At 46.4% G+C, this 13,719-nt stretch overlaps 1 protein-coding gene across 1 annotated transcript in view; it reads right to left on the bottom strand.

The window, feature by feature from the left end:
- The window catches only part of LOC132885935 (titin-like), a 605,367-nt gene that overhangs the window by 458,758 nt on the left and 132,890 nt on the right, over positions 1-13,719 (bottom strand). Inside the window, exon 12 of the mRNA XM_060920468.1 lies at positions 8,400-8,500. Coding sequence (XP_060776451.1) covers positions 8,400-8,500 — 101 coding nt within the window. The remainder of the gene's footprint in view (positions 1-8,399; positions 8,501-13,719) is intronic.

Genomic DNA, 13,719 nt, shown 5'->3' with positions numbered 1-13,719 from the left:
AACCCAGGACCTTCTTGCTGTGAGGCGACAGCACTAACCACTACACCACCGTGCCGCCTCAAAGACAGCTAAGAAGGGATTATGATATTTCACCGTCTATGGTGCATAATATCATTAAATGATTCATGGAATCTGGAGGAATTTTGGTGCGTAAAGGGTAAGGGCTCAAGCCTAATCTAAATACCCGCGATCTCTGATCCCTCAGACAGCACTGCATCAAGAACTGTCATTCATCTATAGCTGACAGAACCACATGGGCTCAGGATTACTTTGGCAAACCTTTGTCAAGCTACAATACAGAGTTACATCGACAAATGTCAGCTAAAATTTCACTGCCCCAAAAGGAAGCCTTATGTTAACTGTGTCCAGAAGAGCTGTCGACTTCTCTGGGCTTGGAGGCGTCTGGGATGGACCATCACATAGTGTAAATGTGTATTGTGGTCAGACGAATCAGTATTCCAGGTCTTTTTTGGAAGAAATGCAGACTGTGTGCTCTGGACCATCCAGATTGTTACCAGGAACAAGTCCAAAAGCCAGGGTGTGTAATAGTATGGGGTTGTGTCAGTGCCCTTGGCAAAGGTAACTTGAAGTAAAAAAAAATTACAGTGATGACCCTGTACTGTTACACACCTTAAGACCTGTTTGCAGGAAGAACGAGACAAAATAACACCTGAAACACTTCATCACTTGGTGTCTTCAGTCCATAAACATCTTTTAAGTACTGAGAGAAGGAACGGGAACCTTTACAAAGTCGTAAATGCTTTACTGTTCCAAATTTGTGGACATGGGCTGCAAGAATCAAAATCGAAATGTGTTTATTTTGAAAAAACAAAACAAAAAAAATGTCAATAAAATTAATGAGTGAAAACATCAAATAATGTGCTGTTTTATTTTGAGTGCAATGCAGGTCAAAATTATTTACATGACATGTAACATGGCATGTAATATGGACATGACACTGTGTCCATACTTAGTGTCACGTCCAAAATACTAGAAACAATAGTAATATATGAGTATTTACAGTGTAAAAATGTTATATATGATCTACAACGATTAAAAAACAGCTTCTTTCCAAAAGCCATAACCGCCCTGAACTCGGATATGCTCTGACTTTATAGTCTATTTTATTTTACTATTTTACTAATTTATAAATGTGCAGTACTTTATAAGGTGACTCTCTATGCAATACTTTTATAATGTGCAATACCTCACTCCATAATGTGAAACGCAACACATTCACCTCAGGACTGCGCACCTTACACACAACACATTCACCTCAGGACAGTGCACCTTACACACAACACATTTACCTCAGGACTGTGCACCTTACACACAGCACATACACCTCAAGTCTGTGCACCTTACCTTACTTTGCAATAATCATCTCATCTCATCTCATTATCTCTAGCTGCTTTATCCTTCTACAGGGTCGCAGGCAAGCTGGAGCCTATCCCAGCTGACTACGGGCGAAAGGCGGGGTACACCCTGGACAAGTCGCCAGGTCATCACAGGGCTGACACATAGACACAGACAACCATTCACACTCACATTCACACCTACGGTCAATTTAGAGTCACCAGTTAACCTAACCTGCATGTCTTTGGACTGTGGGGGAAACCGGAGCACCCGGAGGAAACCCACGCGGACACGGGGAGAACATGCAAACTCCACACAGAAAGGCCCTCGCCGGCCCCGGGGCTCGAACCCAGGACCTTCTTGCTGTGAGGCGACAGCGCTAACCACTACACCACCGTGCCGCCCTGCAATAATCATAATGTGTAATATTTTATCTTATAATGTGACTCTTTTGTCCAATAATTTATAATGTGACTGTCTCTGTGCAATACTTTATATGTGCAATACCTCACTCCAAAATGTGTAACACAACACATACACCTCAGACTGTGCACCTTACCCCCCTTACCCCCCTTCCTCTCTCTCTCTCTCTCTCTCCCTCTCTACACGCTGTTTGCACTGTTATTGGAGATGCTTTAATCTCATTGTACATGTGTATAGTGACAATAAAGGCATTCTATTCTATTCTACAATCAGGACTCCGAAGTAATTATTCAACTGAATCATGTCTTATTAACCTCACTGATTTTATTTGCACTGAGGTGGACAAAGGAAATTATTGTGGAATGGTTGTTCTGGATTTACAGAAAGCATTTGACACTGTTGAACATAACATTCTTTTAGGTAAGCTCACTGCTACTGGACTACAGCAGGATTGTGTAAACTGGTTTGATTCTTATCTTAAGTCTAGGAAACAACTTGTGGACATGAATGGCATATTATCTGGTGAAAGATCAATCATATGTGGAGTTCCACAGGGTTCAATTTTAGGACCCTTACTGTTTTTAGTCTATGTAAATAACATGGTAGGTGCTGTCAAAAACATGTTGTTACTATATGCAGATGATTCAACCATTACTGTACCTGGAAAGGATGTAAATGAAATTGAACATAAACTTGGACTGGAACTTGAATCCCTGTATAAGCGGATGGTTGACAACAAATTGTCTTTGCATCTCGGTAAAACTGAATCAATCCTGTTTGGTAGTTAGTACCAATCAATCAATGTTCTCAAATGGATGTTAAATGTAATGGTAATGTCATACAGGTTAAATGTTCAGTAAAATACCTTGGTGTGTATTATGGCAGACAAACTCATTCAGAAAATAAATGCAAAAGTAAAATTTATGTCTAGAATGAGGAACCATGTTGATTTGTCTCCAGCTAAACTCTTATCTTCTGCTTTGGTTCAGTGTCATCTCGATTATGGTTCTTGTTCTTGGTACTCTGGTCTCTCTAACATGCTTAAAAACAGACTACAGATTTGTCAAAATAAATTAATCTGTGTGGTGCTTAATCTTGATGTTAGAACTCATTTAACTGTACTCTATTAAAAAACGTTAAACTGGCTTATTGTGGCGGTATGGTGGTGTAGTGGTTAGCACTGTCGTCTCACAGCAAGAAGGTTCTGGGTTCGAGCCCTGTGGCCGGCTCCGGGTGCTCCGGTTTCCCCCACAGTCCAAAGACATGCAGGTTAGGTTAACTGGTGACTCTAAATTGACCGTACACTGCAAAAAATGATCTCTTATTGAGAGAAAATATCTTTAATATGGGTGAATTTATCTATTATTTCTTATTAGAAGTTTACTAGAACTCAAATATAAGATTGTTTAGCTTACTTTGAGACACTTTTACTAATTTCAAGCCTTAAATTTTCTTATTCTATTGGCAGATAATTTTGCTTCTTTCTAGAATTGAATGCTTAAAATGAGCAAAATTATCTGCCAATAGAATAAGAAAATTTAAGGCTTGAAATTAGTAAAAGCATCTCAAAGTAAGCTAAATAATCTTATATTTGAGTTCTAGTAAAGAAATAATAGATAAATTCATCCATATTAAAGATATTTTCTCTCAACAAGAGATCATTTTTTGCAGTGTAGATGTGAATGTGAGTGTGAATGGTTGTCTGTGTCTATGTGTCAGCCCTGTGATGACCTGGCGACTTGTCCAGGGTGGACCCCGCTTTTCGCCCGTAGTCAGCTGGGATAGGCTCCAGCTTGCCTGCGACCCTGTAGAACAGGATAAAGCAGCTAGAGATAATGAGATGATGAATGGCTTAATGTGGAAAATAGGGCCAGGTATAAGAAATTGTTACATGGACATAAAATTCTCTAAGGTCATGTTCCATCAAGTTTATGTCATAACGTCATCCATGTCAGATCCGTTCATTCACACTCAACAAGCTCTAGCAGTTCTTCACTTGTACTACCTCATGTTTGTACCATAATAGGTAAAAATACATTCAAATTTACAGCTGTTTCTGATTGGAATAACATAAATGTCATGGTCTGTAATTTAACTAGTCATAATGTTTTTAAATCAGCTTGTAAAGAAGTTTTATTTGACCAGTTTTGTCATTCTGTTGAAAATTATTCTTATTTTTTATTACTAGTTCATATGCCCATGGAGGTGGTCAATAGCACCAAGTTCCTGGGGGTGCACATCACAGACAACTTCATCTGGTCTGTGAACACTGCATCACTGGTCAAGAAGGCACAGCAACGTCTGCACTTCCTGCGTAGGATGAGGAGAGCCCACTTGCCCCCGCCCATCCTCACTACATTCTACAGAAGCACCATAGAGAGTGTTCTAGCCAGCTGCATCTCTGTGTGCAGTGTTGCCAGATTGGGCGGTTTTAAGTGGATTTTGGCGGGTTTTGAACATATTTTGGCTGGAAAATGTCAGCAGTATCTGGCAACGCTGTCTGTGTGGTGTGGAGGCTGCAATGCCTCTGACTGGAAGACTGTGAGGAAAGTGGTGAGGACAGCAGAGAAAATCATTGGGACTTCTCTTCCCTCCATTCAGGACATTGCACCAAGGCATTGCATGTCTAGAGCCAGAAACATCATTAGCGACCCCTCACACCCTCATTATGGACTGTTCTCCCCTCTGGCCTCTGGAAAGAGGTTCCGCAGCATTAGGTGCAGGACCACCAGGTTCTGTAACAGCTTTTTCCCCCCAGGTCACCAGACTGTTGAACTCCAAACCCAAACTCTAAACTTAAATTTACAACCCCGATTCCAAAAAAGTTGGGACAAAGTACAAATTGTAAATAAAAACGGAATGCAATAATTTACAAATCTCAAAAACTGATATTGTATTCACAGTAGAACATAGACAACATATCAAATGTCAAAAGTGAAACATTTTGAAATTTCATGCCAAATATTGGCTCATTTGAAATTTCATGACAGCAACACATCTCAAAAAAGTTTGAACAGGGGCAATAAGAGGCTGGAAAAGTTAAAGGTACAAAAAAGGAACAGCTGGAGGACCAAATTGCAACTCATTAGGTCAATTGGCAATAGGTCATTAACATGACTGGGTATAAAAAGAGCATCTTGGAGTGGCAGCGGCTCTCAGAAGTAAAGATGGGAAGAGGATCACCAATCCCCCTAATTCTGCGCCGACAAATAGTGGAGCAATATCAGAAAGGAGTTCGACAGTGTAAAATTGCAAAGAGTTTGAACATATCATCATCTACAGTGCATAATATCATCAAAAGATTCAGAGAATCTGGAAGAATCTCTGTGCGTAAGGGTCAAGGCCGGAAAACCATACCGGGTGCCCGTGATCTACGGGCCCTTAGACGGCACTGCATCACATACAGGCATGCTTCTTTATTGGAAATCACAAAATGGGCTCAGGAATATTTCCAGAGAACATTATCTGTGAACACAATTCACCGTGCCATCCACCGTTGCCAGCTAAAATTCTATAGTTCAAAGAAGAAGCCGTATCTAAACATGATCCAGAAGCACAGACGTCTTCTCTGGGCCAAGGCTCATTTAAAATAGACTGTGGCAAAGTGGAAAACTGTTCTATGGTCAGACGAATCAAAATTTGAAGTTCTTTATGGAAATCAGGGACGCCGTGTCATTCGGACTAAAGAGGAGAAGGACGGCCCAAGTTGTTATCAGCACTCAGTTCAGAAGCCTGCATCTCTGATGGTATGGGGTTGCATTAGTGCATGTGGCATGGGCAGCTTACACATCTGGAAAGACACCATCAATGCTGAAAGGTATATCCAGGTTCTAGAGCAACATATGCTCCCATCCAGACGACGTCTCTTTCAGGGAAGACCTTGCATTTTCCAACATGACAATGCCAAACCACATACTGCATCACTTACAGCATCATGGCTGCGTAGAAGAAGGGTCCGGGTACTGAACTGGCCAGCCTGCAGTCCAGATCTTTCACCCATAGAAAACATTTGGCGCATCATAAAACGGAAGATACGACAAAAAAGACCTAAGACAGTTGAGCAATTAGAATCCTACATTAGACAAGAATGGGTTAACATTCATATCCCTAAACTTGAGCAACTTGTCTCCTCAGTCCCCAGATGTTTGCAGTCTGTTGTAAAGAGAAAAGGGGATGTCTCACAGTGGTAAACATGGCCTTGTCCCAACTTTTTTGAGATGTGTTGTTGTCATGAAATTTAAAATCACCTAATTTTTCTCTTTAAATAATACATTTTCTCAGTTTAAACATTTGATATGTCATCTACAGTGGTGCTTGAAAGTTTGTGAACCCTTTAGAATTTTCTATATTTCTGCATAAATATGACCTAAAACATCATCAGATTTTCACACAAGTCCTAAAAGTAGATTAAGAGAACCCAGTTAAACAAAAGAGACATAAATATTATACTTAGTCATTTATTTATTGAGGAAAATGATCCAGTATTACATATCTGTGAGTGGCAAAAGTATGTGAACCTTTGCTTTCAGTATCTGGTGTGACCCCCTTGTGCAGTAATAACTGCAACTAAATGCTTCCGGTAACTGTTGATCAGTCCTGCACACTGGCTTGGAGGAATTTTAGCCCATTCCTCTGTACAGAACAGCTTCCACTCTGGGATGCTGGTGGGTTTCCTCACATGAGCTGCTCGCTTCAGGTCCTTCCACAACATTTTGATTGGATTAAGGTCAGGATTTTGACTTGGCCATTCCAAAACATGAACTTTATTCTTCTTTAACCATTCTTTGGTAGAACAACTTGTGTGCTTAGTGTTCAGAATTGCGGTGCCAGGTCTTAATTATTTTGACCTTTAAAAGTAGTAAACAGGCACCCTTGTCAGACATAGTGGCTCCCAACTCGTTAGTTGTCAGGGCATGTTACAACATGCCAACTTCAGACACCCTGGCGCCACTGTCCATCACACGCCAACTTCAGACACCCTGGCGCCACTGTCCATCACACTGTGCTGCGTGGACTATATAAGATGCGCACAAACATCGAAGAAAACACAGCACACATCAGACGGGGACTCCATGCAACACCTGCTTCTCATCAGTGAATATTTGGATCCGTTTCTCTCTTTCTTTCTCGGTTTCATTTCTTTCTTGCTTTCTGTCTTTCTATCGCGGACGTGTCAGGATCCAACGTCCATCATTTGTGCCGTGTGAGCATTCCGTGCGTCCTTGAATGTAAGTTGTTTATTGTTGCGTAGCTACTGTGTTATGTGTGTACTCGTTATCTGTAACTGTTACATGTGGCGGTAAGGCTAGCGAGTATTTCTTCTCTTTTTCTCTCATCCTGTGTCTGTCTATTTTCTTACGTGTTTGTTCTGTTCAGTAGCCATGTAATGATAGCGCTTGTCTTCTCGACCGCGGTCTATTAAGGGAGCACATTTCATTATTAGCCATTGCCGTGTTGGGAGTGTAGTGGTGGTATGTACAGTTCATAACCGCGCCACATATTCTAACCTTCTATGCGCAATACAGCGCGGGGCAGCGCTTAAAAGAGCCACGCTCCCCTTCATTCAGCCGACACACTCTGTGTCTTCATGCGGGTGTGACTCGCTGTAAGCAGTTGCACCACGCACCTTGGTAATGATAGCTGCTGTAGGCAGCTATCCTCATCCTCCGTGTACGTTGTACACATTGTACATATTGTGTACATATCGTGTATATAGTCAGTATCTAGTGTGTTGTGTTATTTATTATGGGGTGTAAATAGCATTCATTGGGCTTTACATTGTTTTACTTATATAGTATTCATTTGTGTGTTTTACATTGTATTACATTGTATATAATTATTATTCATTTGCGTTAATATATATTTAATGCGATGTGTATTTGTATTTATATCATTGTCATTATTTACATTATTGCTTGTGTGTATATTATTGCTCATGTCTTGTTGTATTTGTATTTTATTCTGTTTTCTAGTAAAACCACGGTTTACACGGTTTCTCGTGAGTGGACATCCATTAATTCCTGTTCTAACCGGACAGCCTGGGTAGCTCGCTGTATACCTGATCCAGTGTCCCTCCTATACAGTCCTTTACCCTGTCCATCACCGGACACCCATTTTTATATGGTCCTTCGAGCCGGATACAGCATTCTACACAGTCAGGATGTCCACTCATGATGGCAGTGGCCGTCCTCGCCGTGAGCACCACCACCCCAGGCACCTGGATGACTACGTGGTGACCCAGGCTCAGCGACGGCTGCCACAGGACGGCGCACACACCCAGGATGATTCTTCCCACGTGGGAGACAGCAGGCCCCGGGAGCCATCACACACTCCCCCTGCTGGGCAGACTCCCCTGGACACGTCAGCAGCTATCCTCCTCGCCCTTCAGCAGATACGGGAGGACAATCGGCAGCTGCAGCGGGATGTGCAGTATCTGTTGCAACAACACTATGCATCACCTCCACGCACTCCAGCGAGGGACATCCAGGTTCCAGCCGTCACGCCTGGAACCCCCCCAGCAGTCTTATCATCACCACTGCAGCATGACAGAACATACAGCCCTGCTGACTCAACCAGTGGACATCGCCGCACCCCGGTGGCGGAGCAGTCGTCACTTCTACCTCGGCCACACATCGCAGGAGCTGAGGCAGCGACGTCCACACCGCCACACGGAGGAGCTCCCCATCTGCCAACACCACTGACGGCAGAGCTGACAGAGCACCTGAGGAGCATGAATCTGCCACGGGGTCACTCATTCACGTCATCCTCACCCTCTCCTGCCACCCCACGGTACTCAGCGCCATTCAGCCCACGGCGCCCTTCGTCTGCTCAGAGACAGCGGACGTCATCACCGGTGTCGGCCGGTCAGAGGGCAGTGGCACCAGATCATCACAGGCTGTCACCTGTCCCACAGCGACTGACATCTCTTCCCCCTCAGGAGCTGACCTACCGCGGGCCCAAGATGAGAATCCCAGCGTTCACCGAGGACGACCCACGGCAGTTCAACAGGATGCAGCTGGCGCTCGACAACGTCCTACCACCCGACGCGACAGAGCGCTTCAAATATCAGATCCTGCTGGACCACCTGAAGCTAGAGGATGCTGTCCTGGTAGCGGATGCTTACTGCCACAGCAGCTATCCCTACAGTGATACGATGGCAGCCCTCACGAAGCTCTTTGGGCAGCCCCGCAAACTGGCACTCAGGCAGATCAACCAGGTCCTGGCTGAGCCCCCTGTCAGGAGCGGTGACCAGAGAGGCTTCAGGAACTTCGCCCTGAAGGTGCAGTCCTTGGTGGGGATGCTGGATAAGATGGGGACCCAGGAACAGCTTGAGCTACGGTGTGGTTCGCATGTGTCTCGGTTGCTGCCCAAGCTGCCTCACGAGCTGCGTACTGCCTTCAGGCGGTACATCGACCCAGACCGTGTGCCTGTCCCCACACTCCTGGACTTCGCCGCATGGTTACAGCACGAGGTTGGTGTGCAGCTGGACGAGACCAACGACCCGCCAAAGACAACAGCGAGCCAGGCAGAGCGGCAGCGGAGCACCAGAGGCAAGCAGCCAGCAGCCACACGCTCCACCACGGTCCTGCTGGTAGACCCCCCAGCCAAGTCAGCTCAGCAGCCATCAAAGTCAGCTCCATGCACACCCGCCAAGGTGGAGCCTCCAAAGAAGTACTGCCCCTTCTGCAACAGCACGGAGCACTACTTCAACCAGTGCACTGCGTTCAAGAGTATGTCACTGGAACCAAGGCTCCAGTGGATCAAGACCGGGAAGAAGTGCTGGAGGTGTGGACGCGACCATCAAGCAGCTCAGTGCTACCTCAAGGCACGGTGCCCGAAGTGCAATCGCCTGCACCTCGAGGTACTGCATGAGGTGAATGCACAAAGCAGGCCGGAGACTGCGACACTGTCTTCACCCAGCCAGCCATCCACCTACTACCTCGACCCAGCATGGAGAGGTAGTTGTGTGCTGCTGAAGATGGTGAAGGTGCTCCTTCATTACGGGGGCAAGAAGATGGAGACCTACGCCATCCTCGATGACGGGTCAGAGCGCACCATGCTCCTCCCCCAAGCAGCGCAGCAGCTTGGCCTCAAAGGACAGAGTGAGAATCTGGCCCTCCGCACCATCCGTCATGACATCAGAACGGTGCCGGGGAGGTCAGTGTCCTTCTCTGTGTCATCCCTCAGTCAACCGCAGCAGCGGTACAAAATACAGCGGGCCTTCACATCACCCGAACTGGGACTGTCCCCTCATTCACACCCAGTTGAGGCTCTCCAAAGGACCTACCGCCACCTCAGAGGGCTGCCTCTTCACTCCTTTACTCAGGCCCGTCCGCTGCTCCTCATTGGGTCTGACTACCCAGACCTCCTCATCCCCATCGAGCCTGTGCACATGGGCCCACCAGGTGGACCCATTGCCCTGAAGACACGCCTTGGGTGGACACTTCAAGGCCCCGCCAAGGCTGTCAAGCGTCGGTCTTCCACCCCAGCGTGCCTGTTCATCAGTGCACCGTCACCATCAGTGGAGCTGCTGCAGGATGCCACCGAGCTGCGGAAGTCCCAGTTCTGCGGCCACATCACCGTGACCTCTGACCCTGCGTTGCCTGATGCAGGGAACTTCAGTCAATATCCAGAGCTGCTGGAGGCCACAGTCAGAGCGCGTCACGGGGCGGCCACATCCGCCATCACAGCTGAGGACTACAGGCAAGCGGAGATGGCACTCCTCAGGAAGGCACAGAGTGACTCCTTCCCCGAAGACCTCACCCTGCTCTCAGCGGGGAAGCCAGTCTCCACTGACAGCAGGATCCTCACATTGTCCCCGGAGTACGACGCTGAGACACAGCTGATCCGGGTCGGAGGTCGTCTGCGCAGGTGTGACACGGTTGAGGAGGAGACTCTACACCCCATCCTGCTTGACCCTCAGCACCCCATCACACAGCTCATCATCCGAGACTTCGACAGCCACCTGGCGCACCCAGGACCAGAGCGAGTGTTTGCTGAGCTGCGCCGGCGGTACTGGATCATGCGTGGGAGAGCGGCTGTCAAGAAACATCAGCACAGCTGTCCAGAGTGTCAGAAGTGGCGAGGCACACCAGTGATCCCCAGAATGGCTGACTTGCCACCATCAAGTCTGCGCTTGCACAAGCCAGCCTTCTATTCCACTGGAATGGATTGTTTCGGGCCGTACCTCATCAAAATCGGCCGACGCACTGAGAAACGGTGGGGCATCGTTTTCAAGTGCCTGACAATCCATGCAGTGCATCTAGACCTCCTCACCAGCATGGACACTGATGCTTTCTTGATGGCCCTGCGGCGCTTCATCGCACGCCGAGGGAAGCCACATGAGCTGCTCTCCGACCAAGGCACCAATTTCAGAGGGGGTCAGTCTGAACTGCAGGAGACGTTCAAAGCCCTCAGCCCAGAGCTACAGTCCCACTTAGCCAGTCAACAGATTGACTTCAAGTTCAATCCTCCACATGCTCCGCACTTCGGTGGTTCCTGGGAACGGGAGATCCGTTCCATCAAAGCTGCCCTACACACTACACTCGATGCACAGACAGTCACTGAGGAGGTGTTGAGGACAGTGCTGATCGAGGTGGAAAGCATCATCAACTCCAAGCCCTTGGGTTACACCTCATCAGACATCACAGATCCAGATCCCATCACTCCAAACATGCTGCTGATGGGGCGGCACGACCCCTCCATACCACAAGTGGTCTACACCGACTCCGACATCCTGAGCAGGCGCAGGTGGAGACAGTGCCAGGCCCTTGCGGACCAATTCTGGGCTAAGTTCATCAGGAACTACCTGCCCTCTCTTCAAACCCGCTCCAAGTGGCAACGAGACCGGGAGGACCTCATCGTTGACAGCATCGTGATGATTGTCGACCCTCAACTCCCACGTGCCCTGTGGCCTGTGGGCAAGGTCACTGCTGTCATCCCTGGAGCAGATGGCAGGGTACGTACTGCACAGGTGCAGGTCAAGGACCGAACCTACACACGCCCAGTCTCACGCCTGGTGAGACTCCCTTCACTCCCTCAGGACACCTCTGCCTGACATCATGGACACAACTTTGTTCCACAAAGTTGGGGGCGGCTGTTCAGAATTGCGGTGCCAGGTCTTAATTATTTTGACCTTTAAAAGTAGTAAACAGGCACCCTTGTCAGACATAGTGGCTCCCAACTCGTTAGTTGTCAGGGCATGTTACAACATGCCAACTTCAGACACCCTGGCGCCACTGTCCATCACACGCCAACTTCAGACACCCTGGCGCCACTGTCCATCACACTGTGCTGCGTGGACTATATAAGATGCGCACAAACATCGAAGAAAACACAGCACACATCAGACGGGGACTCCATGCAACACCTGCTTCTCATCAGTGAATATTTGGATCCGTTTCTCTCTTTCTTTCTCGGTTTCATTTCTTTCTTGCTTTCTGTCTTTCTATCGCGGACGTGTCAGGATCCAACGTCCATCATTTGTGCCGTGTGAGCATTCCGTGCGTCCTTGAATGTAAGTTGTTTATTGTTGCGTAGCTACTGTGTTATGTGTGTACTCGTTATCTGTAACTGTTACATGTGGCGGTAAGGCTAGCGAGTATTTCTTCTCTTTTTCTCTCATCCTGTGTCTGTCTATTTTCTTACGTGTTTGTTCTGTTCAGTAGCCATGTAATGATAGCGCTTGTCTTCTCGACCGCGGTCTATTAAGGGAGCACATTTCATTATTAGCCATTGCCGTGTTGGGAGTGTAGTGGTGGTATGTACAGTTCATAACCGCGCCACATATTCTAACCTTCTATGCGCAATACAGCGCGGGGCAGCGCTTAAAAGAGCCACACTCCCCTTCATTCAGCCGACACACTCTGTGTCTTCATGCGGGTGTGACTCGCTGTAAGCAGTTGCACCACGCACCTTGGTAATGATAGCTGCTGTAGGCAGCTATCCTCATCCTCCGTGTACGTTGTACACATTGTACATATTGTGTACATATCGTGTATATAGTCAGTATCTAGTGTGTTGTGTTATTTATTATGGGGTGTAAATAGCATTCATTGGGCTTTACATTGTTTTACTTATATAGTATTCATTTGTGTGTTTTACATTGTATTACATTGTATATAATTATTATTCATTTGCGTTAATATATATTTAATGCGATGTGTATTTGTATTTATATCATTGTCATTATTTACATTATTGCTTGTGTGTATATTATTGCTCATGTCTTGTTGTATTTGTATTTTATTCTGTTTTCTAGTAAAACCACGGTTTACACGGTTTCTCGTGAGTGGACATCCATTAATTCCTGTTCTAACCGGACAGCCTGGGTAGCTCGCTGTATACCTGATCCAGTGTCCCTATTATACAGTCCTTTACCCTGTCCATCACCGGACACCCATTTTTATACTTAGGTTCGTTGTCTTGCTGCATGACCCACCTTCTCTTGAGATTCAGTTCATGGACAGATGCCCTGACATTTTCCTTTAGAATTTGCTGGTATAATTCAGAATTCATTGTTCCATCAATGATGGCAAGCCGTCCTGGCCCAGATGCAGCAAAACAGGCCCAAACCATGATACTACCACCACCATGTTTCACAGATGGGATAAGGTTCTTATGCTGGAATGCAGTGTTTTCCTTTCTCCAAACATAACTTTTTGCATTTAAACCAAAAAGTTTTATTTTGGTCTCATCCGTCCACAAAACATTTTTCCAATAGCCTTCTGTCTTGTCCACGTGATCTTTAGCAAACTGCAGATGAGCAGCAATGTTCTTTTTGGAGAGCAGTGGCTTCTCTTTGCAATCCTGCCATGCACACCATTGTTGTTCAGTGTTCTCCTGATGGTGGACTCATGAACATTAACATTAGCCAATGTGAGAGAGGCCTTCAGTTGCTTAGAAGTTACCCTGGGGTCCTTTGTGACCTCGCCGACTATT

This window comes from Neoarius graeffei, chromosome 1 (genome assembly GCF_027579695.1).
Source record: "Neoarius graeffei isolate fNeoGra1 chromosome 1, fNeoGra1.pri, whole genome shotgun sequence".
In the NCBI taxonomy this organism is placed as follows: Eukaryota; Metazoa; Chordata; class Actinopteri; order Siluriformes; family Ariidae; genus Neoarius; species Neoarius graeffei.
The sequence above is the reverse complement of the archived record's forward strand: the minus strand, read 5'-3'. Positions and strand labels throughout refer to the sequence as shown.